At 46.0% G+C, this 27,914-nt stretch overlaps 1 protein-coding gene across 1 annotated transcript in view; it reads right to left on the bottom strand.

Annotated features, from left to right (window-relative positions):
- The window catches only part of LOC123345927 (heat-stable enterotoxin receptor-like), a 71,248-nt gene that overhangs the window by 26,012 nt on the left and 17,322 nt on the right, over positions 1–27,914 (bottom strand). The window contains exons 8-19 of the mRNA XM_044983019.1: positions 27,777–27,894; positions 24,923–25,061; positions 23,029–23,114; positions 21,964–22,075; positions 20,547–20,628; positions 17,080–17,185; positions 15,854–15,916; positions 15,209–15,280; positions 14,061–14,165; positions 13,397–13,483; positions 10,287–10,419; positions 1,110–1,247 (exon numbers count right to left, since the gene is read on the bottom strand). Of these exons, the coding sequence (XP_044838954.1) occupies positions 1,110–1,247; positions 10,287–10,419; positions 13,397–13,483; positions 14,061–14,165; positions 15,209–15,280; positions 15,854–15,916; positions 17,080–17,185; positions 20,547–20,628; positions 21,964–22,075; positions 23,029–23,114; positions 24,923–25,061; positions 27,777–27,894 (1,241 nt within the window). The remainder of the gene's footprint in view (positions 1–1,109; positions 1,248–10,286; positions 10,420–13,396; positions 13,484–14,060; positions 14,166–15,208; positions 15,281–15,853; positions 15,917–17,079; positions 17,186–20,546; positions 20,629–21,963; positions 22,076–23,028; positions 23,115–24,922; positions 25,062–27,776; positions 27,895–27,914) is intronic.

Below are 27,914 nucleotides of genomic sequence, written 5' to 3' on the forward strand. Positions count from 1 at the left end.
ATACCTGTGAAGGTCTGGCCCTTCGTGTTCATGCCCTTAAAGTAATAGTAGACATTTCTCATATCCCCCTTTGCTGTAGAGCTGGTCAGGAATTTTTTGACAAAGTTTTTCATCCAAAATGTTGATTTGTCAAATCCTGTCAAAAGGGCAGATTTGATTAAATTTTTTCTCAGCTCCAAGTCAAAATTTCTACTCAAAATAAAAGAGCAAGAGACCCTGGAATAGCCTGCTGGTTATGGCCTTCTCTTCGGATGCAGGAGCCATAAGGCCATAGGTTCTAGGGCCTGCTCTGCCTAATTAAGAGCAGAGACCTGAACACAGGTCTACCTCGTCCCAGGTGAGTGCCCTAACCATAGGGCTATAGAGTCAGTCTTTCTTTCTGAGCCAATGAATATTTAACTTACAAGAAGTGGATCAGCTCCAACAGAAGAGATCCACTTTAGAATAGCTGGTAGCTGATGCACTTAGCTGGGATGTAGATGACGCAGTTCAAGCTCTGTTCTGAATTAAGCAGAGCAGTGACTTGAACCTAGGTCTCTCATGTCTCCTCCATCTTAGATGAGTGCCATAAACACTAGGCGATTGGTTATTCTATAGTTGATCATTCTGATTTTTCACAATTTTTTTTCAAAGGTCTCAGTTTTGTCCCACTGTAGCATGGGAAGCTTTTCAAAATCATGAAATTTCTCACTGTTTCCTACCAAGTTCTACTTAGTTGCATAATTTGGTCAAATGACATATGGGATTTTTTTAAAAATCTCCCTACATTTACCATTTCCTCTAGCACCTGGATTGTTTTCTTGCTATTCTGATCTTCCAGTCTGCCAGACATATATAAAAGTGAGAGAGAGAGGCTATTACCAGGCTGCTTATTGCAATGACCTCCACAGCAGTGATCTTAATGATCTGACTTCATTACAGGATGGAACAGAAGCTGGAGGCCTAGAAGACATACCCTTAGACTCTTTATTCATTGCCCAGTGAGAAAAGTAGCAGCTCACATACTCAGAGACAGTGCTTTTCACTAAAAATTGTGGAAAATGTGACAGCCACAGCATCCAAATGTTACATTTGTAGCATAAGACAGATGTGGGTTTTTAGTCTTTTACCTTTATGGTCCCAGCAGCAGTTAGTGTAGAAGGTCTCCCTGCGCAAGATGATCTCCTGTGCAATGATTCCATAGCTGTACACATCACCTTTCTGAGACACATCAGCATGACGAAGGTGTTCAGGAGCTGTCCACAGATCTGAGCAGCCAGAAGTGGTAGATACAGAGAGAGATGAAACTGATTTGTGTGAGCTTCTTCAGAACCTCATCCCCTTTGTGTTGTTTTAATTTTATCTTTTTACTATTGTTACCCCCATCCCCACTAGAGCTTGGTATTGTTTAAATATTTGTACAGCTGTTGTGTGGAAGGGCCGACTTCAATACACACTGGATAACTGACTACCAGATATGCTTAGGTTCAAACACAAGTTGTTGAGCTAGATGCAAGAATTACTGGGTGAGGTTCTATGGCCTGTGTTGTGCAGAAGGTCAGACTGGATGGTGATAAGGTCCTTGCTGGCCTTAAATTCCATGAACCTATGAAAATAATCCCCAAATGTTTTTGAGGCTGACAACATCATTGTGTCATAACATCTGTGGCTAGATAACAACATACATATGTATTTCTTGTACACCGGTCACCATGATATCTAGACATTGTGGTGTTATTCTGTTGTGCCAACCTATCATGACATGTTGATATTGTAACATAATGTAAAGCAAAATCATTCTCTGAGCTGCAGCATAGCAGTCATAATGCAAACACCACCCTGTTGTGATGAAAAAACTTTGTTTCAAGGGATGAATTCTAACATCCAATAATTCTTCAGTTTGCTTGTAACAATATTTCCCCCTGAGCTACCAGAGAAAGAAGAGAAACCTGTTACCAATATAAAAATAAGAACATAAGAACACTCCTACTGGGTCAGACCAAAGGTCCATCTAGCCCAGTATCCTGTCTTCCGACAATGGCCAATGACAGATGACCCAGAGGGAATGAACAGAACAAGTAATCAAGTGATCCCCTGTTGCCTATTCCCAGCTTCTGGCAAACAGAGACTAGGGAAACCATCCCAGCCCATCCTGGCTAATAGACCTATCCTCCATGAACTTATCTAGTTCTTTTTTAAACCCTATTATAGTCTTGGCCTTCACAACATCCTCTGGCAAGGAGTTCCATAGGTTGACTGTGTGTTGTGTGAAAAATCCTTCCTTTTCTTTGTTTTAAACCAGCTGCCTATTAATTTCCTTTGGTGATCCCTACTTCTTCTGTTATCAGGAGGAGTAAATAACACTTCCCTATTTACATTCTCCACACCAGTCATGATTTTATAGACCTCTATCATATCCCCCCTTAGTCATCTCTTTTCCAAGCTGAAAAGTCCCAGTCTTATTAATCGCTCCTCATATGGAGGCCGTTCCATACCCCTAATAATTTTTATTGCCAATAATTTCAATAAAATGAATATAAATATCAAATGTGACAATGAGAAAACCCTGAGCGGGAGGAATGTAACATTTACATTCAGTGCACTTTTCCTAGCCACTAATTTTCCATATTCCTACCTCTATTACTGCAAATGTTTGTTTGTGAATCTAAGAACTTTCTCTTGCCATTCCAGCCCCAGGTTCTCTTCTGTCTACGTATCACAGAGATGATACAATATGTGTTTATGACATTCCAGCTGGTAATCATACAAATGATTCCAGTGTCACAATTCCAGGTTTATATCTTCACTCAAAAATCAAGTGGGAGGAGAAGATAGGTGGGGAGAAGAGAGGAATGCTTATTTATACGGAAATACCCCATGATGATTAGCAGAAATAGAAAAAAGGTGATAAAAAACAGTGAAAGCTATAATTTACTGGAATTTCATCTAAGGAATATAAAATATTAAGGATCTCTTTAGAGAATTATTTTAAAATGTAAAAATTATGTAAATTTATGTAAAATGACATGTTAATGTTCGAATTACATCATAGTACATCACAAGATATTGTGATATTTCACGCAGACACTCCACTGTTTTGTGATCAGTACTATCATGGTGTACCTCACCTCTTTTCTGCCCTGTCACATAATCTCATCGCTGTTGGTGTGTCAGAGTGACTGTCTCCTTTGAGAGGGAGCAGGGTCCAGTGCACTGTAACTGAAAGCTGCCTCCATATTGGGTTTCAGAAAGAGAGAAAGGGCAGGTGAGAGCTGCCTGAAAGAAAGGAGAGACCAAGAACCAGATAGGAGCAGCAGAGGAGAGTTGCTGGAGACAGAGAGGAGCAGAGGAGAGCTGGCAAGAGTTACTGGGGGAGCACTACAGGAGATCAGGAGGGTGAGAGAAAGATGGTGATGGGAGCTGGTACCAAGGGCAGTTGGGAAGACCTGAAGTTGAAGAAAGTTGTTAGTGAGCCCCAGCTAGAGCTAGGGAGCCCTGCCAAGTTGCGGGAAAGCTCATGCAAAAGCCCCAGGACAAAGAGGAAAAATCAACTTGGTCAGGGAAAGCTGAGAATGAAACAAGAGGGCTGATGCTGGAGTGTGGATCCCAGAAGCAGGGGTAGGACTCACAAGCAAGGAGGCCTGGGGAATTGGAACACTGTGGGGAGCCCTCTTGTACCACGCCTGAATGGAGGGCTGCTGGAAGCCAAGCCCAAAAACAAGAGGGTTGAATCTGGAGAGATGTTCCTTAAGCAGGATAGGACTCACAGGCAGGAAGGCCTGGGAAGTAGAACACTGCAGTGAGTTCTCTTGAGGAAGACCTGACTTGGAAAGCTCTGGTACCACAGTTGTGGGAGCAAAGCAACTCTGATAACTCTCCAGCATATGGCCTGGAGAGTGGGTCCTGGAACAAGGGCAAAGGAACTGTGAACAGAGCGGTGATTGACTCTTGGGTGGGTGACCTGGAAATCACTGAAGAGCGCATGAAAAACTGTTTTGTTTATACCTGCTGTACCTTTGGATTTGGAGAGAATGATTTTATCATGAGGGTTATGCAGATTACTGAATGTACATGAATACTGTGGCAAGGCACCTTCTCAGTCTCCCCAGCCTCTGCTGCTTTTAGCCCTGGTGAGACAGGCTTGGGTAACGCGGTCCCCCTTAGGACACAGGGGAAGTCTGCTCCCCGTCTCTCCACCAGTCCTTTTAAAAGTATGTTTACTCCCTTGTGGGAGAGAGTACTACCTCTCCTCCTGGTGAGGCTCGCTGTCTTGCTGCTCCAGCACTCCTGGCAGCAGGGCTCCTTCTCTCTCTGCTCTCTCCCTTCCTTCCTCCCAGGGAGGGGTTTAAAAAGGTCTCAGGCAGCCCCAAGTTGGAATCAGCTGATCCTAATTACCCTCAGGTAGCTCCCCCTCAGCTGATTCTAATTTGCTACCTTGGTAACCCTTTCTCAGCTGAAGCTGATTGACCTGTAGTTGCCTCCCAGTTGATAAGGGGGAGGGCCTTTTAACCCTCTGGGACTGACTCCTACCGCTCCCTTGCAGCTGTCTGTCCTGAGTTTATCACATATCCCCCCCCTGCTCAACACTACAGGGTTGGGCTACTTGGGTCAGCAAACAGTGTACCCTTGAAAGGCCATCCGCGTTGCCATGCTTGAGTCCGGACCTATGTTGTACTCTGAAGTGGAAGAGTTGTAGCGACAGGAACCACCTTGTTACTCTCGCATTTTTCTCTTTGTTTTGGTGCATCCACTTCAGAGGAGCATGGTCCGTGACAAGGGTAAACCTCCGTCCGAGTAGGTAATAGCGAAGACTTTCTATGGCCCACTTTACGGCCAGGCATTCCTTCTCTACTACGGCATATTTACGTTCCCTGGGCAGGAGTTTCCTTCTGAGGAACAGGACCGGCTGTTCTTCCGCTCCAACCATTTGTGAAAGAACCGCTCCCAACCCAACCTCAGAGGCATCCGTTTGCGAGATAAATTCTTTCTCCCAGTCTGGAGCTACCAGCACTGGGTCGGTGCAGAGCGCGGTCTGCAGATCTGCAAAAGCCTCCTCAGCCACGCTAGACCATCTTACTATGTCTGGGCCACAGGCTTTCGTTAGGTCAGTTAGCGGGCATGCCCGGGTGGCGAAGTGGGGGATGAACCGCCTGTAGTACCCAACCAGCCCTAGGAACGCTCTGACCTGTTTCTTCCGGACAGGTCGGGGCCAATTCTGTATTGCCTCTAACTTGTTGAGTTGGGGCTTCACCACGCCTCTCCCCACTATATTCCCGAGGTATTTGGCTTCTGCTAGCCCAATTGCGCATTTGGAGGGATTTGCAGTCAGCCCCGCCTTCCTCAAGGTGTCCAGGACTGCTTCCACCTTCCCCAAGTGCGTCTCCCAATCTGGACTATGTATAATGACATCATCAAGATAGGCGGCTGCATACCTGCCATGTGGATGCAACAGTTTGTCCATGAGCCCATGTAAACCAAAAGGGAGGACAGTGTATTGATACAGTCCCTCTGGTGTTGAAAAGGCCGTCTTCCCTTTGTCGGCCTTGGCCAAGGGAATTTGCCAATAACCCTTAGTCAGGTCAAGGGTGGACAAAAAACGTGCTTTCCCCAGTCGGTCAATTAACTCATCTATCCGGGGTATAGGGTACGCATCAAATTGGGACACTTCATTCAGTTTCCAGAAGTCATTGCAAAACCTCATACTGCCATCCGGTTTAGGTACTAGGACCACTGGGCTTGACCATTGGCTATAAGACTCTTCAATGACTCCTAACTTCAACATTTTCCTGACTTCTGTCTTGATCTCTTCTCTTTTCGCCTCCGGGATCCGGTATGGCTTGACATTCACCTTCACTCCAGGCTCTGTGAGGATGTGATGGTGAACCTCCGTAGTCCTGCCTGGCTTTTCTGAGAACACGTCCTGGTTGCGTTTGATCATGTTGATCACCTCAGTTCGTTGGTCAGGGGTCAATTCTGGGGATATTCCCACTTGGCCAGGTGGGTTGCTCTCGGGAGGAGGTGACCCTAGAGTGACCACATGAGCTTCTCTGTCTTGCCAAGGTTTCAACAGGTTGATATGATAGATTTGTTCCAGCTTCCGGCGTCCAGGCTGTCGGATTTTGTAATCAACCTCTCCGATGGCTTCTATTATCTCATATGGCCCCTGCCATCTGGCCAGGAGCTTGCTCTCCGCTGTGGGTACGAGTACCATCACCCGATCTCCCACCTGGAATTTACGGACCGTCGCTTAGTGATTGTAGTATGTTTGTTGGGCCCCTTGTGCCCTCTCCATGTGTTCCCGCACTATGGGAGTGACTTGGGCTATCCTGTCTTTCATCTGCAACACATGCTCGATGAGGTTTCTCCCTGGGTTCGGCTGTTCTTCCCAACTTTCTTTGGCAATGTCCAGTATGCCACGGGGGTGGCGACCATATAACAGTTCGAATGGGGAAAACCCAGTTGAAGTCTGAGGCACCTCCCTTATCGCAAACATTAGGTATGGTAGCAGGGTGTCCCAGTTCTTCCCATCCCGGCTCACCACCTTTCGTATCATGTTCTTCAATGTTCTATTAAGCGCTCGATGAGGCCATCGGTCTGCGGATGATAGACTGATGTCCTTAGGGTCCGTATGTGGAGCATTGCACATAGATCCTTCATTAATTTAGACACAAATGGAGTTCCTTGATCCATCAGGATCTCTTTGGGTATTCCCACTCTAGCAAAAATTTGGATTAATTCTTTAGCTATGGTCTTGGACGTAGTGTTCCGTAGGGGAATGGCCTCGGGGTATCGGGTGGCATAATCTAGCACCACCAGTATGTGCTGATGGCCTCGGGCTGATTTTTCTAGCGGCCCTACTAGGTCCATAACTATTCGCTCAAAGGGGACTTCAATAATCGGGAGAGGTACCAAAGGTGCCCTTAAGCGTGGTCGGGGCCCATGTAATTGGCATTCCGGACAGGAGGCACAATATCGTCGGACCGCCGCATATATTCCAGGCCAAAAAAACCTCTGCAGAATTCGATCCAGGGTTTTATCCACCCCTAGATGTCCCCCGAACAGATGGCTGTGGGCTAGCTCCATCACGCCCCTCTGATGTTTCTGTGGTACTAGGAGCTGTTCCACGACTTGCTCTTGGATACGGACTACTCTGTATAGCAGATCCTTCTTGATCATATAATACGGCCCTGGGCCCTTGGCTCTTCCTTCCACAGGGACCCCATTCACCTCAACTACTTCTTTGCGAATATTATGGTATACTGGATCATTGGCCTGATCCTGTCCAAAATTCTCTAGTGAAGGTCCAATTTGCCCAAACTCAGGGGGTTCTATTTCCCCCTCCCCCTCGAGGGAGGTCCCTGGGGAACTGGGCCCGGCTGCTGGCTCACCAACCTCCGGTCTAGTCCCCTTGTCAGTCAGGCCGACTCTCTCCCCTACGAGTATAGGCTTCTGGTTCTGGGTCAAGATTCTCGTTCCCCTCCTCTTATCTGCCCTCCTTTCTCGCCGAGTCTTCCTGGTCTTCCCAGGGGGCGAGAATAAATCCTGGGCAAATTCTTGGAAGGCCGGGGGGTTGCTAACTATCGAGGCCATCCCATTGCTCTCTGGGGTGTTATCTTCTTCTGACTCCCCTCCAGGAAGTAGACTGCCAAATCCTGGGAAGTCTCGTCCTATGAGGACTGGGTAAGGGAGTTTCGGGACCACCCCCACCGTCACCTTAGTGGGGTTTCCCAGGACCTCTATTTTTACTGGGATGGTCGGGTAGTAATTGACAACCCCATGGACACAGGATATTCCTGTGCGCTTGGCCCGGGATAGTTGATCATACCCGACCAGCTTTCCCGAGACCAGCGTGACTGCACTTCCTGAGTCTACTAACGCGGTGGTCTTTATACCATTCATTTTAACTGGCCTAATATATCTATGAGGGAATATCGCTACCCCTACTAGATTTATCAGGTCACATGGCTCTTCTAGATTTCCCAGGTCGCATTGCATGGGCTCCTCTAGGTTTGGGCACTGGGCAGCTATATGCCCTACCTCTCAACATGCATAACATCGGTACCCTGTTTGGGGCAGCCCCTTATTTTTTGGGCTGTGAGGCCTTACCCCCCCTCCCCCCGAGTCTTTCTCTCCCAGTCCCCAAGTCCCTCTGAACACTCTGGCCGCTCTTCGGCCTCCTTCCTCCCCACCATTGGTTGGCTCAGAGCTACGGCAACTCAGGCCCTTGATACATAGACTTGCCTCCTATTCTGGCGCCTCCCTTCCCCAGTGGTCCGAGAGAGTTCCTGTGCTGCTAGATGTCTCTCTACAAGGGCAACTAGCTCATCATAGGAGGAGGGATCATTTTGACTGACCCATCCTCGTATGTCCGGCGGTAGCCCTCTCATGTACCTGTCCACAACTATGGTTTCCACGACTTCCTCTGGCCGGTGGGTCTCGGGGCATAGCCACTTCCTGGCTAGATGGATCAGGTCAAACAGCTGGAACCTCGGGGCTGTGTTGACTTGGTTTCCACTCATGGAACCGCTGTGCCCTTATAGCTGTCGTCATGCCAGACCTCGCCAGGATCTCCGCCTTTAGCTGGGAGTAATCTGAAGCTGCTTCTGTTGTCATATCAAAATATGCTTTCTGTGCCTCCCCACCCAGAAAAGGAGCCAGGATACTGGCCCACTGGTCTTGGGGCCAGGCCTCCTGCCGGGCCGTTCTCTCAAACGCAAGGAGATATGCCTCCACGTCATCATCCATCGTCATCTTCTGTAAGTAGTGGCTTGCATGCAGGGGCCGAGTCCCATGGGGGCCGTGCGTTAGGGTGGTCAGGGCCTTTAGCTGTTCACCACCTCATGCAGGATGGCTCGATCCTGAGCCGCCTGGCTCATCAGGAGTTGATTTGTCTCCTGCTGTATTCACACTGCCTCCTACTGGGCAGCTATCTGCACCCTGGTAGCTTCTTGTTGGGCGGCAGTGGCCTGCACCAATGCCTTTACTACATCTTCCTTTTTTTTTTCTTTTCTTTCTCTCCTTTTTTTTTTTGTGGGGGGTGCTTTACCCTGCCCCAAGACAGTTTGCCACGAAGTCTCACTCACATCCCACTCCTGACACCACGTGTGGCAAGGCACCTTCTCAGTCTCCCCAGCCTCTGCTGCTTTTAGCCCTGGTGAGACAGGCTTGGGTAACACGGTCCCCCTTAGGACACAGGGGAAGTCTGCTCCCCATCTCTCCACCAGTCCTTTTTAAAGTATGTTTACTCCCTTGTGGGAGAGAGTACTACCTCTCCTCCTGGTGAGGCTCGCTGTCTTGCTGCTCCAGCACTCCTGGCAGCAGGGCTCCTTCTCTCTCTGCTCTCTCCCTTCCTTCCTCCCAGGGAGGGGTTTAAAAAGGTCTCAGGCAGCCCCAAGTTGGAATCAGCTGATCCTAATTACCCTCAGGTAACTCCCCCTCAGCTGATTCTAATTTGCTACCTTGGTAACCCTTTCTCAGCTGAAGCTGATTGACCTGTAGTTGCCTCCCAGTTGATAAGGGGGAGGGCCTTTTAACCCTCTGGGACTGACTCCTACCGCTCCCTTGCAGCTGTCTGTCCTGAGTTTATCACAATACATTATGCCCACAAGTGGGCTTTTGAATTGTACATTGAGAGAGACTGTGTTTTTTGTTTTTTTTTAATGGCTGGACCAGGAGAAACTGAGGTAGTTGAACTAGTTGTGCTGCAGTCTGCCACAGGGGGACACTTTAGCTGGGGCCGCCCTGCCACATGCTGTAAGAAAGAGCTTTTTCCCTGCAATTCATACCATCTCAACAACCTTCCTGTCTTGCCCTCTCACAAACTCCCCCTGCTTTTCAAATATCAGTTGAAACTATATCTTTCATTCCTCTTTTCTTTTTACCACTTGCTTCCTTTCTCCTTCTGCCATTACTTCTCCCTGTGACTGTATTATTTAACTCAGTAAAATGTTTTCAGACACAGTTTGTATGAAAGATGTGATACAAAATAAAGTTGTATTGCATGTCATGCATTCATTTCTCTGTACTCAGTACATCTAATGCATAATAGATCACAGGATCTCATGTAGCTTTTTAGAGAGTAAACATTAAAAAGTCTCAGTGGACTAAGAAAATCTAACTTTCCTCAACATTATAGTGAGTATGTGTTAGACAAATCAGTAAGTGTAACTTTTGCATAGAAACATACATATTGCTTTCACTTAAACCTATTTCCCCACATACTGTACTTTGGCCTAATAGTCCCACAATCTTATTCCGGGGCTGAGAAGGAGATGAGAGGAGTCGGGATTGTGACTATTTTTGCATACCTTTCCTTGGAGGAAGAATGGAATTGCAGCCAAAATCAGTGATCTTCACCCCCATGCGGCTGTCCACTACACAGTTTGTGGACTTGAGGCGGCCATGGACCTCAGTTTTACTTGAGTGCAGGTAGGACATTCCCTGTGAGAAAAAGAGAGAGAGACTGTATGTGACTTGATTGCTACCAACATTAGTAAGAATTTGAAGGTTCATCATAAAATATATCTAGGTACTTACATGGCCCTCATCAGCATAGTATCTGAGCATGTCACAATTATTAAAGAATTTTATCCTCACTACACCCCTATGAGGTAGGGAATTATTTTACCAAAGGGGATTTTCCAAGGTCAGATTAGATGTCTGTGGTAGAGCTAAAAAATTAAGCTAGGTCTCTAGAGTTCCAGGTCAGTGCCTTACCCAGATTATCCTTCTTTCCAACTAACACTGTCTGATACTGTGATGTGCTTCTTGACAGTGCTAGATCTGCTGAGTTTGGGAAATTTATTTCCTCCAAGTGAAGTTCATTGAATTTGCAACAACTGCTTTTATGGTGTTTTTAGTAAAGTTACAGTTTTGTATAAGTATTTTACAACCCTAAAAATGTGGCTGGGGAAATGTTCCAGTTTTTTATTTTGTAAAGAATGAGCACCTTAGCTAAATGAAAAATCCCCATTAACTGACAAAAGTATTAGGATTGTATCCTTTCTGTAGATATCAATCTACAAGTGGGACTCATAATCAGCAGCACTTGAGCAGGTCTGATTCTCCGAAGTAGAGGGCAGCTGAAGGATCAATGCAGAGATTACTGGATGACATTCTATGGCCTATGTAATGCAGGAGGCCAGGTTAGATTATCATAAAGGTCCTTCCTGATCTTACAATTTTTGAATCTATATACACTAGTCCATACATAATACCTGCAGTCTGTGGGCTAACTTCAGAGGTGAATCTTCCAGTTCCCTCAGCAAGCAGGTTATGCTAATTCAGATGTTTTTAGACTCTGGCTTCCTGAACTCTCTTTCTCTGACACACATACTTGCAGACATGTAATTTGCATCCCTTTATTCATCACTTCTGAATTTGGCCCACTTAGTCTAGGACCGTCAAAGATGGCATATCTGGTATGTTGAGCTGGAAGAGCGATGTAGCGGGAGAAACAACTAGTAGGTAGGTGCAAGTTTAAGTCGGCGGTGTACAATTTACACCTATTTACAGTCTTCTATTAGTTGTTTTTCCTTCTACACCTCTCTCTTCTGGCCCTTTGATATGTAAAATGCAATCTGTATGCTGAGGAGGTTAGAAGGTGTATATGACACCAGTTTAGAGTCCCTCTGAATTTGGCCCCATAACTTTAAACACACACATGCAAATGTCATCCTCAAGGATGACAGATGATAATCATGAATGTGGATTATACCAATTGAGTGATCATAATCACAGGGTGTGACATGCCGCTCTTTCACAAGAGAGAACTGTGCTTTGCTTATAGTAGGGGAAGAGTCAGGTAGTGTTGTAGACAGTTGAGTCAGGAACAGCAGAGGTATGTTTGAACCCCAACCCTAGGGGGATGCAAGCAGCCCTAAAAATGTGATTGGAACTGGTTATGATGATATATGATATCATGCTGGAACCTGTGGAGACTATGTATTAATGTGTGTCCAAAGGAAACACTTCTTAACGCTGCTGCTACTCCCATACAGCCCTGCTGACACCACCTACTGTAGAGAGCCTTCAACCGCAGGCCCTTCTGCAAGCTTCAGGGCCCACTTTCTGCTTCTGCATCTCGTGTGCACTCCTGCTGACACCAACCCAGGGAGCAAATCCACTAGAGCAGAAACTCCTCACCAGTTTTGGCCTCCTATGAGATGATTCAATGATACCGGGGTCTACATGTGACAGAATTCCCTCGTCTTCAAGTTGGGGAGCTGGTGTGTCTGAGAAGGCTTTCTCCTCCACTGCCATCCTTTTTACTGGGGAAGCAGGTTTGGAAGCAGAAAGCCTGGTTAAGCACACAGGTTAAGCACACGGGTGAGAGTGGCAGCAGCATGAAGGAGGCACTGGGAAAGTTGGTGAGGAGCGGGGATGGGGCACGCTCAGGTGCAGGGACGAGGGCATGAAGAGGTGGAGTGGGGGTGAGGCCTTGGGGGAATGGGTGAAGTAGGGGCATGGCCGGGGGCATAGCGGGGGTGGGAATAGGCAGGGCCGAGGTGGGCCAATGAGAGCAGTAGAGCCAGTGCTTGGGGCTGGGGCAGCGTGCAGAGCCGCCTAGCTGTTCCTCCGCCTAGGAGCAGCAGGGATGTGTCACCGCTTCCAGGGAGCCACATGGAGCCAGGTAGGGAGCCTGCTGGCCCCATGCCACCCAGACTATAAACTGGACTTTCAGTGAAAATCAGAAATGCCGGTTTATTGAGCTTTCCGGTTGGTACAGTGCCGGATAACACCGCTTTTAGTGTATGTAGTGAAGGTTACTTATAACCAGCCTTGATTTCAGTGCAGGATGAATTTATTCCCAGGCTAATTTGACCTCACTTCCTGAAATGGTTACACCTAGTACTAGTAGTGAGTTTTACCATGAACATATGAACGGCCATACTGGGTCAGACCCAATGTCCATATAGCCCAGTATCCTGTCTTCCAACAGTGGCCAATGCCAGGTGCCCCAGAGGGAATGAACAGAACAGGTAATCACCAAGTGATCCATCTGCTGTCGCCCATTCTCAGCTTCTGGCAAACAGAGGCTAGGGACACCATCCCTGCCCATCCTGGCTAATAGCCATTGAAAGATTTACATTTAAAAGATTAACTACAGTGTTCATTTAAAAAAACAAACCCTATTCTGTTGTTTTTGATACAAGATGGTGCAAGTCTACCATTCTGAACAAACACTGGAGTTTTCCTTTAAGCAGCTTGCCCAACGCCACACACCATAAATCAGCAGCAGAGCTAGGAATAGAATTTAGGGCTCCAAGTGCCTAAATCCCTTCTCTAGCCACTAGACCGCACCTTTTCTCTTGGTAGCCTAAAACATATATTATGTTAGGCCCTGTCACCTATAGCTATCCACTATGTAAGTTTTATAGCATGTGGACAGGTTTATAAATGCTTCAGTGACACTTACCTTGGCAATATCATACATGACAGAGATTTTAAACTCCCAGTCCATGAAGGTGCCATCTGGGTAGGAGATCTTATCATTTAAGACATCCTGGGAGGACAAGAAGGAGACAAAGGGGCTGACCTATAGCAAGGAAACAGCCGGGGAAGGCATCTCTTTGTAATGTTAACAAAGCTCTGAATCACACAGCCTTTTGGCCAATGACTAAAAAGGGTGCCCCTTCTGTTTTACATAAAAAGAAGTATGTAAATTATGACAGACACTTGGTTACTTGGAGGCTAGGGAATGGAATATAAGTTTGTCCAACACAGCAACCACGAAAAGGTGAGAACCTAACTTCTAGCCACTGTGTTTTCCAGTGGCAAAAATGAGCCTCTGTGAATATGTTTGCCTACATGAACACTGTGCAAAATCTAGCAAGACATTCAGTGAGAGACTTTCCATTGACTCAGGAGCAATGTCAGTTTACACCTGCTGAGGATTGACCCCAGGCAGGAGAAGGGACAGGAGCAGAAGAGAAGTCGGTGATATTACTTCACAGAAGTACTCAAGTAATATTACTGACTTCACTTCTGCTCCTCTCCTTCTCTCGCCCTAGGACCCAGTCATCTGGCAGGTTAGCATTTCCTTTTAAAAATTGGTAAGAGGGGCTTGCAAAGTTATTTACCCGCAATGATCCTCTCTCACAGTATTCAATCACCCCAAAGATCATCGTGTCCATCTTCACTGTGCCATAGAACTTTGTCAGGTTGTAATAGTCGATCTGGAGGAGCTAGAGCAAAAATAAAATATCCATTAAAAACAGTGTGGGAGCCAAAATTAAGTCTGATGCTGTGAAGGGGCTCTCAATCCCAGACCCTGATACGATGTGTGGGCTCTTTCTGTGCAGGTGTGGGAGAACCGAAGTGGGTGATTGCTGAAGGGTAGCTCTCATTCCAGAGCCTTCTGATCTAGGAGATAAGGGTGGGGAGTGATTGTTTACTGTATTCCAAACTCCGTTGTCTCCATTATGCCTCTGCAGTAGAACCTCACAGTTTCACACCCTGGACATGGATACCCATTATAAATGACTGAATGTTGCAAATTAGTTAATAAATGAACAAATAATAAAAATATGAGGATCCTGCATGATAGTATGTACTTTGTTCATTTAAAAAAAACAGGAGTACTTGTGGCACCTTAAAGACTAACACATTTATTTTAGCATGAGCTTTCGTGAGCTAAAGCTCACTTCTTCGGATGCATAGAATGGAACACACAGACAGGAGATATTTATACATACAGAGATCATTTAGTTAGGCTATTGCAGTTTCATTTAAATTATTTATAATACTTTACAATGTATCTGTCCCTAACATAAAAATGTACTTAGTATATTTTGTACAAAATTATGAAGTATTAAAGCCAAATTAAACCCTAATATAGGGTATAATTCTCTGAAAGTTAACGGAAACGTATTTGTATACACCAGAGATGCATTTAGCCCTTAGTAAGAGGAGATTTGACTACAACACTCCACTATTAAAAGATTGGTATGAAGTGAGGAAAGAGAAAGCATAATTTTTAGCACTGATTATAAAAATGTGGATTAACAAGGTTCTATCAAGTTTATGAGCGATCTCAGTCATCTTCAACTTCAGTGACTTACAGTGCAGAATCAGAACTGTGCATAAGACTCCACCCCCATAACAAACAGAGAGGCCCTCAGGCTACAGTAGCCTGTGGGATGGACACACACACATGGATTTGGGGGAATGAGTTCACTAATTAGTTTCCTTCACTCTATAGTATCTAGCTGCTACATGAAACAGTTACCTTGTTCAGTTCTATCTTTTGTTTCTCTGTGAAATTCCCATCATTGTGTTTGAGATCTTTCAGGATCACCACCTGGAAAGAAAAAACAACTGGAAGGAAACCATAGCAGCTGCACAACAACAATCTGTGCTCCCTTAAACTACTTCTGGTATTTGAATATATCCTTATCCACTAATAAGTAATGGAGTTATATTAATTTTCACAAGGTTTACCAAGTTGTCCTGGAACAGACTAAGGGACTGATCTTTCAAACCCTTCACTCACATGAGTCACCTTACTCAGGCAAAAAGTTCAACTGAAATTCAGGGGATTTCACACATAAATAAGAGTCCTCCTTTTCCCATCTAGTCCACTAACTTATCTCATGCCACATCATATAAAACCAGTGGTCTATTATGTCCTGGATCCTGCCTCTTGCCATTCGGGACTAGGCCAGTGGTTCATTGAGTCCAATACTCTGCCTCTGGCAGTTGCTAATACAAGGAAAATGAACACCTCACCCCTTCCATAAATTCACCAGTTTAGCAAGGTTAGATGAGAATGGGGGTGGCACTGCTTCCTGAACTCTGAAGAGAACCAACTGCCTTTCACAGAAGCCTCTCACTAGAGAAGGGAAGGGGAGCAGAGATGCTGTGCTCATTTTACCTTCTTGTCATATTTGGCTTGGCGCAGTCTCTGGATTGTGTCACGCCTCTTGTCTTCATCAATCTGGGGAACAAAGAAGACTCATTAACCAGCAATTATAACATACAAACCCCACCCTGGCAGGCACCAGACTGCAGAGAGAAAAATAATGTCAAAGTATGGTACTATCTGCATGGGTGTCTCTCTCTTTAGAGCCCAACTAAATCCCAGAGCAGGGGTCGGCAACCTCTGGCACGCGGCTCACCAGGGTAAGCACCCTGGTGGGCCGAGCCAGTTTGTTTACCTGCCGCGTCGGCAGGTTCAGACGATCGCGGCTCTCACTGGCAGTGGTTCGCCGCTCCAGGCCAATGGGGGTGGCGGGAAGCTGCAGCCAGCACATACCTCAGCCCACGCTGCTTCCCACAGCCCCCATTGGCCTGGAGCGGCGAACTGCGGCCAGTGAGAGCCGCAATCACGGCAGGTAAACAAACTGGCCCGGCCTGCCAGGGGGCTTACCCTCGTGAGCCGCGTGCCAGAGGTTGCCGACCCCGTTCTAGAGCATGCAATCACCATTCATGCGACTCCCATATGCCATCAGGGTCTCTTCCTCTGATCAATACTATTGGCCTTTGATTTACAGACAAAACAAGGATCAACCCCTTCCTGAAAAGGGATGTCATTTATGATACTAATGATGAGGGAATCCAATGGAAGAGCCTGGAAAGAAATACCCTGCCTGTTTCACAGTCAGGGGCGGCTCCAGGCACCAGCATGCCAAGCGCATGCCTGGGGTGGCAAGCCACAGGGGGCACTCTGCCGGTTGCCGTGAGGGTGGCAGGCAGGTTGCCTTCGGCGGCATGCCTGCGGAGGGTCCGCTGGTTCCGCGGCCTCGGCGGACCTCCCGCAGGTGTGCCGCCAAATCTGTGGAACCGGGGACCTCCCGCAGGCAAGCCACCGAAGGCAGCCTGCCTGCCGTGCTTGGGGTGGCAAAATACCTAGAGCCGCCCCTGTTCACAGTCATACAAAGAACTTGTACTTGCTGTATTAAGTGGGGAAGTTACTGAGGATTAATCTCATTCCTCTTCTGCACAGTGCGTAGCAGGTGAAAAGACAGTGAACCAGTTTTAACAGATATTTCTACCACTGTCAGAGCCCAAGCAGTAGTCACTGTTTGTCTAAACCTTGATAGTGCAGAAACTCTGAGCCCTCACAACCCTCCCACCATGGGGATATCTTGTTTCTCCTACCTTCAGACTGACGTGGCTTGTCTCATTGGTTTCCAGAGGCAGGATCTTGTCAGGGGGTATGTGAGACCATTTCTTCTGCCGAAGTGCAATATCTCTCCTGTACTTTCTGTGAAACAAGTGCACCTGTTTAAGATCATCCTGTGAAACAACTGGAATCCATACTGCTGAGTGTGGTGGGGAATCTTGGAGTATTAGAGAGAATCCAGTGCACTAGCTCCTGTACTCTTTTCTTCATGCATTCCTGGAGAGCCTGCTCCTACAGCTCCCAGCTTTGAGGCCTGGAAGGGAGAAATACCCTCTCCATCACATACACCTTTTTCCCCTGATCCTAGGGAAGTCTGAGCTCTCTGAGGTTTCAGCACTATAGATCTGAAGGGGTCAATGCAGAAGAGGAATTGCTGGCAGGTTGCTGCCTAACTCTTCACATTCATACACAGGGGAAGACAATGCAAGTTACTGCAGAATGAGTCTGCAATAGCTTATACTGTTTACTTTTCTGTGCTATTGAACATCCTCTGAGGGCAATCTCAGAGGCAAACATGGATTAGATGAGCCCCTGGCAGCAAGGCTCTTGCAGAAATGAATTGTGCTATCTAGGAAAAGCAAGAAGCCAGTGGGGAGGCAGCAGAATGAAGGAAGGTGACTTCTTGTAGAGGGCCTTTGTCTCTGGCAGATTTCCTGATTATATTGGGGAATAATCCTTGGAATTGGGGCATGGAATCCCCTGTCTTTTCTGCAGGAATGTCCTCCCGCAACAGAAGAATTATAACAAAACAGGAAAACAATTCATTGGAAATTCCACTCTTCTATGCAGGTTGCTCCTGTATAAAAAGGATTGGTTAGTGGAATGCTGGCAAATCCTGAACAGTGATTGGCTGCTGGAGAATGCTCTGGAACACTGAAGATCCTAGGATGCTGACTGACATAAATAGTTTATGTTTCTAACATATTTTAACTGCCATTGCTAAGGGGAGAGGGAGGAAATGTCCATTTTTAGCTGTAAAAGTTTTTTCTGATTTCAGTCTGGAGTGTTTAGTTGCATTTGAACCATCATAATTTGCCAATAGGAGCACCAGTCAAAGTGCTAGACAGTTATGAGATCATGGGGATCTAGTTATATGGGTCTCACTGTATCGCTCCTGAATTCCCCACATGAAGCTCTAACAGTATTCAAGAACAGAGAGATATCATAAGGGAGAAATTTCAAGACGGTTAGGAAAACATTAAATTGTGGGAAATTCCCATTTCATAATCTTAACTAGAAAATTCTATGAACTATCAATAAATAAGGCAACTAAACCCAGTAGAAAAGAAAGATCCATTTGACTGGTTAGTACCTAAGCACTTATTGGACTGGAATGACATTTCCAATGTCTAATACTGGTTTTGTGTTTTTTTGAGCACTCTGGATTGATTTGTTTACTTGGAAGTCAGAACTACCCAGAAAAGTGTGGATAGTTTAGGACAGGGGTTGGCAACCTTTCAGAAGTGGTGTGCTGAGTCTTCATTTAGTCACTCTAATTTAAGGTTTCACGTGCCGGTAATACATTTTAACGTTTTTAGAAGGTCTCTTTCTATAAGTCTATAATATAGAACTAAACTATTGTTGTATGTAAAGTAAATAAGGCTTTAAAAATGTTTAAGAAGCTTCATTTAAAATTAAATGAAAATGCAGAGCCCCCTGGACTGGTGGCCAGGACCCAGGCAGTGAGAGTGCCACTGAAAATCAGCTTGCGTGCCGCCTTCGGCACCCATGCCATAGGTTGCCTACCCCTGGTTTAGGAACTCCACACACTGGGTGATATATAAGAAATGATTGGAGCGCTGGTTCATTTTCTTGCCTAATGGATCCTTAGGAGCATTATTATCACCTATCAAGAGTTAAGACTTACTAGAGCAGGAAATTCCTGCACAATTGAAACTAGGGTCAGAAGACCTCAGTTTAGGTAGGCTGCTTGTGGAGCCTGGCTATATTGAAGGGAAGAGCAAAACTGGTATCAGGTGTAGACAATTATTAATCAGGACATTAACTGGCTGACAAAAGAGAATGGCATTGTCAGGTCTCTCTTCTTCCTTGAGAATTGTGAGGTGATCCACTGCATCATCTGAATTAACTAGGATTGTGAAGTTTGGTAACATTTCTACATGCAAAGCGTAAATTCATTGGAAAAAAATAGCAAGAATTGATTCTGAGGAATCCCCAGGGATTTCTTCTGCATTGGAGGCTCTCAGAGACCACAGTGATGGGTGTGGCATAAAACTCTAAATTGAATTCAACGATTAATATCTTTGCCATCAGTAGATTCATTGGAATAGATTCAAGAGGAGTAATAGCACCTTTGGCAGCAGCACAAAGTGTCTGGAAATAGCCTTTTGTCAAATTTCTGGTAGCTCTTCAACAAATAAACAAATACAGATAAACTTTATCAGTCTGTTGGCATGTTTGTCCATAGGTTTGTGAACAATGAGCTCTTCTGTTTCTTGGGTACAGCTGGGCATCCAAGTGTGGACTGACTACATCAACTTGGAGTCTTACCTCATGGAAAGTGTTAACTAGCAAGGAGAACACATCAGGTCAAAATGACAATGGTTAAAGTGTGCTACCAATCAGTTTTCATAGAATCCAATATTCTTGTTGTCTCTAAAGTCCTTTGATCTGTGGAAAAGGAGTTGTCTGAGCTACTAAAGGTGGAAAGTCCAGGTAAAATAATACATCTCTAAAACCACCGAAAACGACGGTTCTGAGTCCTGTGAATATGAGAGATATATAGTTATATGGGTCTCACTGTATCTCTGCTGGAAATGGGTTGAACTTTTTCTCTGAGAAGATCCTAGAGTGGGTTTCAGTTTCTATTTATCTGATTTTTCTGCCTTGATAGAAGCTATACCACAATCTAGTCAGAAAATTTTAGCCATAGAAAAAGCGTATGAACTAGCTGCAATGAGGCAAGACAAGTCTGGGAAAATAGTAAGAGACAAAGAGGGTCTAGAGACTGTGGCACCAAAACTTTCTGGAGTTTTTATTAGTGCAATGACACAAGATTGAGTCATCCTTTCAGAATGAACTGTTAAGTCACCAAAAGGGTAAAGAATCATAGTACAGTAATAGAAATGGCTAAGTGTGAGCAATAAGTGAGAAAAAGTCTAAAGGTTGGCCTTGTCCTCACAAAGATGCTTGTTAAGTTTGTGTGTGTATGCAAAGCAGTGCTTGCTAGTGGGTGGAATAGGCCTGACAATCTGTCATGTCTACCACCTGAGCAATTGGATCATTTCTCAAAGCAGGGAGTGCTGAACGCAGGTGCCATGCATGATGTCTACAATAGAGTGGCAGTGGCACACACAGAGGGAGAAGCCAACAAGAGCCTTGCTGATGGGTGGGAGATAATTGGAAAGATTTTCAAGGACATATCAAACAACCCAGGCCCAGAAGTAGCAAATGCAGGAGAAAAGAAAGATGAGGCTGGTACCTCAACACCAGCAGAGCGATGATCAGAACCAACACCACGGTCCCAGTGAGTGCAAAGACAGCGATAGTCAGGATGTGCGGGCCTGCAAAGGAGAGAAATGGGGAAATATACAATCTTAGTGAGAACACTGAACACGTATTAAAAAATACATACCCATGGCCTGATGCAAAGCCTGTTGAAATCAGTGGAAGATTGGCCTCCAGTTAGGAAGGCAGGACATCAGGCGACCAATAAATAAATCAGTTAAGCAGATAAGCATTAGGAGTCATGAGGTGTCTCCCTGCCAACCCCCTGAAACATGTGTCTCACTTATAGAAGCCTGCATGATTCCAAACATGATTTTAATAATGTGACTGGGTGATGTTTGAAATGGGAGTATTAGAGCACCAGTTTTGTTCTTGAGACTCTGCTACCCTCTTGTGGCTACTGACACTATAGCATGCTAAACAGTATTCCACCACGAATTAATATTGTGTATTCTTCCTAAAGAACCAGAATAAAATTTATGCTGGAGTGTATAGTCTCCATCCAGGGATTGGTAGGATGGGCATTAAAACTCTGAGCAATAGAAAAATCAAAGGTGAAAGCCCTAATTTCAAGGGATGTCATGGGGAAGAGTAGCAGAATTGGATTAGCAATTGCAAACTACAGGGGGTAGCTGTGTTAGTCTGTATCCACAAAAACAACAAGGAGTCCGGTGGCACCTTAAAGACTAACAGATTTATTTGGGCATAAGCTTTCATGGGTAAAAAACCTCACTTCTTCAAATGCATCTGAAGAAGTGAGCTTTTTTACCCACGAAAGCTTATGCCCAAATAAATCTGTTAGTCTTTAAGGTGCCACCGGACTCTTCGTTGTTTTATAAAAGGGTTGTGTTCTAGTTACTGAGTTTGGTTAGCTTTCTAGAGGAAAGAGGACATAGCTAGCTAGAACAGTTTTGATAGGAGGTGGATGGTAACAGTAACTTAAACGTTGGCTATCTAAAGCCATTTTCTGTTTGAATATATTTGTTTGGAAGCTGGCTGGAGGAAGCCTTTTTAAATTCTTGGCTTTGGAAAGCATTTTTGTTTGTTTTGCCTAAGCTGCAAAAAATCTGGTTATATCAGAAGTTGGACTTCTAGATTTGCAGTGGTTCCCAAACTTGGTTCGTGGCTTGTTCAGGGTAAGCCCCTGGCAGGCTGCAAGATGCTTTGTTTATCTGAGCATCCACAGGTACGGCCGCTTGCAGCTCCCAATGGCTGCAGTTCGCTGTTCCTGGCTATTGGGAGCTGTGGGAAGCGATGGCTCGGCCAATGGGAGCTGCTCCTATTGACATCCCTATGACAGTTAAGATTGGGTGGCCACATTGCATAGTAAGTGTTATCTTAATGGTGCATGAGCCCCCTCCATTATGAACCAGTTTTAGGAGGTATCTCACCGGTGTTTGGAATGTCATTAGGAAGCTTCTGGTTCCTCCAGATGAAAGATGGGCTGGTAGTCACTGGTTTTGTCTTATTCTGATGAGTGTCATACTGCAGGAGGGTCCGGAACTGTGAGAGAGTATAGAAATGAACTTTGTTAATAGCTCTCACGCTCAGTCCCTTTCCTTTGCTTCATCCTCCCATAATGCACTACACAACTCTCAGCAAAATAGACTCATGCCCTCTACTGCAGTGATGTGTCCCCTCCAGCCTGGTTCATGTTTCTGTTTTTCATATTCTGCCTGTACTACTACTCTGTTCTTCCCAGAAGTGCAGCAGCCCCACAAAGTCTGGTGTTTTTGACTTCATCAGTCTACCAAGTCATCAGGGTGACGTCTTTCCCCACTTGCCCCATTGTGCTGCTGTGAAGGGGCATGCTCTCAAAATGGCAGAGAGGAGATAAACAAGTTCCCCTGGGCCTGTTCAACACCAACAAGGCACACCTGCAAGGCTTGTTCTGCCTGGAGTGGGGGGAGCTTAAAAGGGAACAGCTGCCCCAGGATGGGGCAGTGAACAGGATGAAGGCTGCCCTGCCTCTGAAAGCCAAGCTAGGCTCACAGAGAGAGACAGCAACAAGCTTCACTTCTCCCAAAGCTGCACAACTGAGCCTCAAAACAACATGCCCCATGAGGAGGGGCTGGAGATAGACCCCCATCTAGACTAAGCCCAAAGAGCTGATCCAGGAAGACTGCCCGAGTCCCAGGTCACCCTTACTTTTCTCTAATTTCCCATGGACTTCCCTCTCCCAGAAGGGAAGAAAGAGAGGAGAAGACTTTTCATTTGTTTGCTTGCTCCAAGGACCCCTTGGGCAGCTGCCAGCAGGGTGAGAAAGACAGTACAAGGACCTGAAGTGGGGTCTGGGAGGGGACGTGAAGAGACCCCTACCCCTCACACAGACAGCTCTAGTACACCTCCCTTTCAGCTCTGGCAATCCCTCTTGTCATAGTCACACTCTAACCCAGGGCCTCTTAGTTCCCCTCTCACAGATCACCACAGAATACCTTCTTAATGGATTTACATACTTGATAGGTATCTACTGATGTATATAACAGGGACAAATTGACATCAAGATCTCCAAATTCATCCAGGGTCACTGGACCCAATGCACCTGTGGACACAAGGAAAAAGATCAATGAAGGAGCCTGGCACTTTCCCAAGAAGCTTTAACATGTAACAAGAAGTGGGGTGTAAATTAAGAGACTTCTGATGTTAGGGTTTTTCTTCCCATTAACCTTCTGCATCTACATGACTGCACCCTTCTTAGCACCCACATCAGCTTATTCAACCTCTGCTTCTCCCTTATTTCCATACTATTTTTGCTTTAAAATATGAGTTTGAAATTGGTAAAAGAAGTAGATCTTACAATACTGAAGAATGAAGCCTCCCTGACCACAGAAAAGATACAACTCATGTAGCAACCAGTCTGTTTTATTTCCATACACTGATCCTGCCAATGTGCCTTCAAGGGACCATCTCTAGAGGTGAGAAGGAAACTCTGATTCTATCCTTGGTCTTAAAGTCTGTTAACAAGGAGGGAATTTATGTTCTTTTCTACTGGCTTCACTTGGGCTAGATCAGGGGTACGCAATCTATGGCACGGGTGCCGAAGGCGGCACGCGAGCTGATTTTCAGTGGCACTCACACTGCCCAAGTCCTGGCCACCAGTCCAGGGGGCTCTGCATTTTAATTTAATTTTAAATGAAGCTTCTTAAACATTTAAAAACCCTTATTTACTTTACATACAACAACAGTTTAGTTATATATTATATACTTACAAATAGAGACCTTCTAAAAATGTTAAAATGTATTACTGGCACGGGAAACCTTAAATTAGAGTGAATAAATGAAGACTCACTCGCACACCACATCTGAAAGGTTGCCAACCCCTGGGCTAGATTTTCGTCTTTTGAGGGATAGCTGTTTGGGTCTAATAACCTTGTGTACCTTGCCATTTTAATCATACTTTTTCTTACCCTGCTGCTTTCTTTCTTATGGTGGGGAACACATACATTCCATAACTCAGGATATGTTAATGTTACAGACTAAGGATTTTAGGGTGTAATCTTCAAAAGCACTCAGTGTTGGCCTAATTCTGCTCCCTCTGAAGTCAATGATGAAATTGATGCTGATGCTTTCTTGGCCAATGTTAGCTGTGGCTGAACGTTATCTACTATACATACTCCCCACACTGCCATCCAGGACAATGACAAAAGAAGGACTGGCTACATTTTTGGGGATGAAGCTTAGAGATGGATTTGGTTCAATGTTATGTATACTTCATCCTCATCCAACCTTGTGTCTACCCTAAAATAAAACCTAGATGCCAGTCAGATGACAGGGAAGAGTCTAATGGACTCTGCAACCAATTTGGATGCCTCACTATTACACATCCTTTGGTCCACCCAGGCAATAGTCCCCATATAGACAATTCAGTCCTCTATACCTACACCAGAAAAGCACAATGTAATAAGGCCAAGGAGCTTAACATATGTCATCTTATTCTGTGCTGACCAGGGAGTGCCCCTCCCACTATAGAGGAGTATTCGTCCTAGGTCATTTCTGTACCCTTTACACCGCCAGACCAGTGTGAAGAGCCTGCAGCCCAAGAGAGATTCTGGCCCCCAAACACTTTGGTCCTAATTGAAATTTAAAAAATGTTTCATCTCTTATTTTGTATGTGATGTATACGGAGTGGGATTCTCTGTGTATGGATATTACTTAGTCTGTTTCTTCAGTGCTGATTATCATAGTATATTTGGAAAAATCAATTGAACAGAACAAGAGGGAAGACAACTCATTGCAGAGTCTGAACCCGTTCAGCAGTAAGGGGACTGCCCCTCATGCCCACCTGGAAAACAAACTCCCTCTCCCCACAGTCCACTCAGTGAGCTTTTGCTCAGAATTGTACTTGATTACCTTTAAATGTGACGTTCCGAAACTGTTCAATGAAATTAGTGGGACTCTCAATTGACTGTTGGGAAAGCAGAAGTTTCTTCAGGACGTGTCCAAAGAGCAAGACTCCATCCAAATAGCCGACAATATAGTCATTATTCAACTAGAATAGGGGAAAAAAAGAAGTTGGCAACACAGCCTGTTTATACCTCCATCCAAAACTGCAGCATAGTTGGGAGTATCAGCTCAGGAAAAACTTCAGGAATGGAACAGCAGAAGCTGCTGCAGATCAGAGTGAGGTGCATTGGTAGTGGTGCGGGGAGGCTCAGGCTTGGAAAAATAGGATGCTGCAAGGTGGGATTGAGATGTATAAGCAGAGTGAGGTGATGGAGCCACAGGTCTGTAGTAAGAGGGTACTGCAGGTCAAGATTCAGGTGCAGTGGCAGAACTGGGGAGGCCCTAGGACTGGAATAACAAGAGGTGCTGTGGGTCAAAAGTATTTTCCACTAGACACCTCCTGACAACTGTTGATTTCTGAATCTTCCATGCCTTGGGTTTAGTTCACTAGTCTGTAATACTTGATGATGCCTCAAAGGTTTCTACAAGCCTGCAGAGGAGACTTGGTGATATTAAAGGTACATAAGGCACTGGTCCTGCCTGACTTTTTGCTGATGCAACCCAGGTAGCAGAAAGTTGACCCAGAAAAGAAATGCAGAGGCACAACCTCCAAACAACCCTGGATCTGCTGTGACATTGTAGATGACAGGCCCCAAAAGGGCAGAGCAAGGGCACCCATAAAAAAATCACTGAATTACCTTTCATCAGAGTTTATTCTGTTGTTCTGCACCAGAGGGCAGTAGCGATACCATTGCACTTATCCCCAGGGGCACAGGGCAAGGCAACTAAGTCCTGTAGCTGTATTGCTCAGCTAGAAACCTGTTACAAGAGGCTCTCCCACCTCCAAATCGCCCACTTATTCTCCTTTGGGAGCAAGGTGCTTCATCTCTGTCTTCCCACAACTCCCCCAAATCACAATTCCAGACCCTTCCTTTTTCCCTGGCTTCCTCTGTAGTGTAGCAGAGTTTCTGTTTCTCAGCCCTTGTTTTCCCCACAGTCTGTGCCTCTGAAACCTGGCCACCGCTCCTTTTTCCCCCACAGTCCCACCACATCTATAAATCCAGCCTGAATTATGTAGTATAGCTACTCTAGAAAGCATCTGATAGACTTTACAGTCACCCCAAAACTTGAGGTACAGTCCATATTTTCTACTCCTGAGGGCATTCTGTGCCAAAAAATTAAAATTTCTGTAAACGATATATTAAAATTCTGCAAATGTTATTTGTCAAATAAATGTGGAGGCTCCAGCATGGCACTGGGGAGCACAGACCACTGGCTGCACAGAAGTGGGAGATCACTGTGCAGCTCCTTCTCCCACCACCCGCCGGGACACGGACTCAGCAGTGAGGCTGCACCCAACCCTGACACAGCGCAAGGACCAGGCCTGCCCCAGAAACACCCCAGAGCCCTGCCCCTCCATGCCAGATGCACCAGGTGTGGGCAGGCAGGCTCAGCAAGGCAGGATGCAAGTGTGGAGGGCTTAGCGTGGGAGGATCCAGGTGTGTGTTAACAGGGTTCTGTGTGGGGCAATCTGGGTGTGGGTGACTCAGTGGGGGAGCTGGGTGCGGGCAGGATCTGGATGCACAGGGGCTTCTTGGAGGGTTCTGGGTGTAATGGTAATGGGACTGTACTGGGGGGCCCAGGTGAAGGGGGTTGGTGCTCAGCAGGGCGGGTCTGAGTGTGTGGGCATGGGATAGAGCTCAGCAGGGGAGTCTGGGTGTGGGGGCTCAGTGAGGGGTCCAGATGCTGGGGGAGTGGGATTCAGTTGGTTTGGGATCCAGGTGCAGCTGGTTGGGGCTCAGTAGGGTGGGGATCGGGGTGTGGGTGGTCTTCTGGGTGGTCCAGGTGCAGGGGGAGTGGGGCTTGTCACGGGGGTTCTGGGTGTAGGGGTAGGGTGAAACTCAGAGGGAGGGTCTGGGTATGAGGGGGTCTGGATGCACAGGAGCTAGATGGATGGGGGAACAGCTCCCTGTACAGTAATCCCTCCCCCTGCAGCTGAGGAGCGATGGGTGCAGGAAGTGCTGGAGAGGCGGGCGGGGGTTACAGAGCTTCCTACAGCCAGGGGAGAAATCTGAGGGTGGGTCTGACCCGGCCCCAGATGCTGTGTAGGAGAAGAGGAAGTCCCATCCTCCCCAGCTCAGCCGGGACTAGCAGCTGAGCCTGGTGCAGGGTAGGAGCCACCAACCGTGTCTTCACCAATCCTGCCCCCGACCCACAGTGATCTACCACTCTGCTGGCTGCCCTGGGCACCTGAAACATACTGCTGGGTTGGGTTGCATGACCACTTTTGTGGCTTCCCTGTCAGAAAGTCATTTTTCTGTGGGGAAACAAAGAAATCTGTGGGGGACATAAATTTTGTACATGTGCAGTGGCACAGAATTCCCCCATGAGTAAAAATTTTCACTGCTCTCTCCCAAGTCCCGTAAACTAGACACTCGCAGGCCAATTAAAAGCTTTGAATTTAGTTTGGGCCTCATAATGTAGCACAACAATCTTGCACCTTTGCTTTGTGATGCTGTAACCCCACATCATGATGTCAGATTACAGCAGGAAAATTAGATGTCATCCGGCATTGTCACACGGTCATGACATGAATAGCTAAACATTGCTATACCACACTGCTGTTTTGCAATGTGATTAGTTTATTTTGTGGGATGAGTAGTCAGTAGCAGCCTTTTTATTTATTTATTTATTTTGGAACACTCTTGTTTGAACACAGGTGAGCTGGATGAAATGATCAGATATGAAATAGTGTGGTTACCAGGCGTTCTTCTGTGGAATTCGTGGAATTCGGTGTGTAACTGGGTGGTGGCAGCGTCAAGACAAGGACATTCCGCATATAACTGTCTGATTTGGTGTTGTTCTCAAAGTAGATGTTGCTGCAAAGAAAAACACAAGT

This window comes from Mauremys mutica, chromosome 1, assembly GCF_020497125.1.
Source record: "Mauremys mutica isolate MM-2020 ecotype Southern chromosome 1, ASM2049712v1, whole genome shotgun sequence".
In the NCBI taxonomy this organism is placed as follows: Eukaryota; Metazoa; Chordata; order Testudines; family Geoemydidae; genus Mauremys; species Mauremys mutica.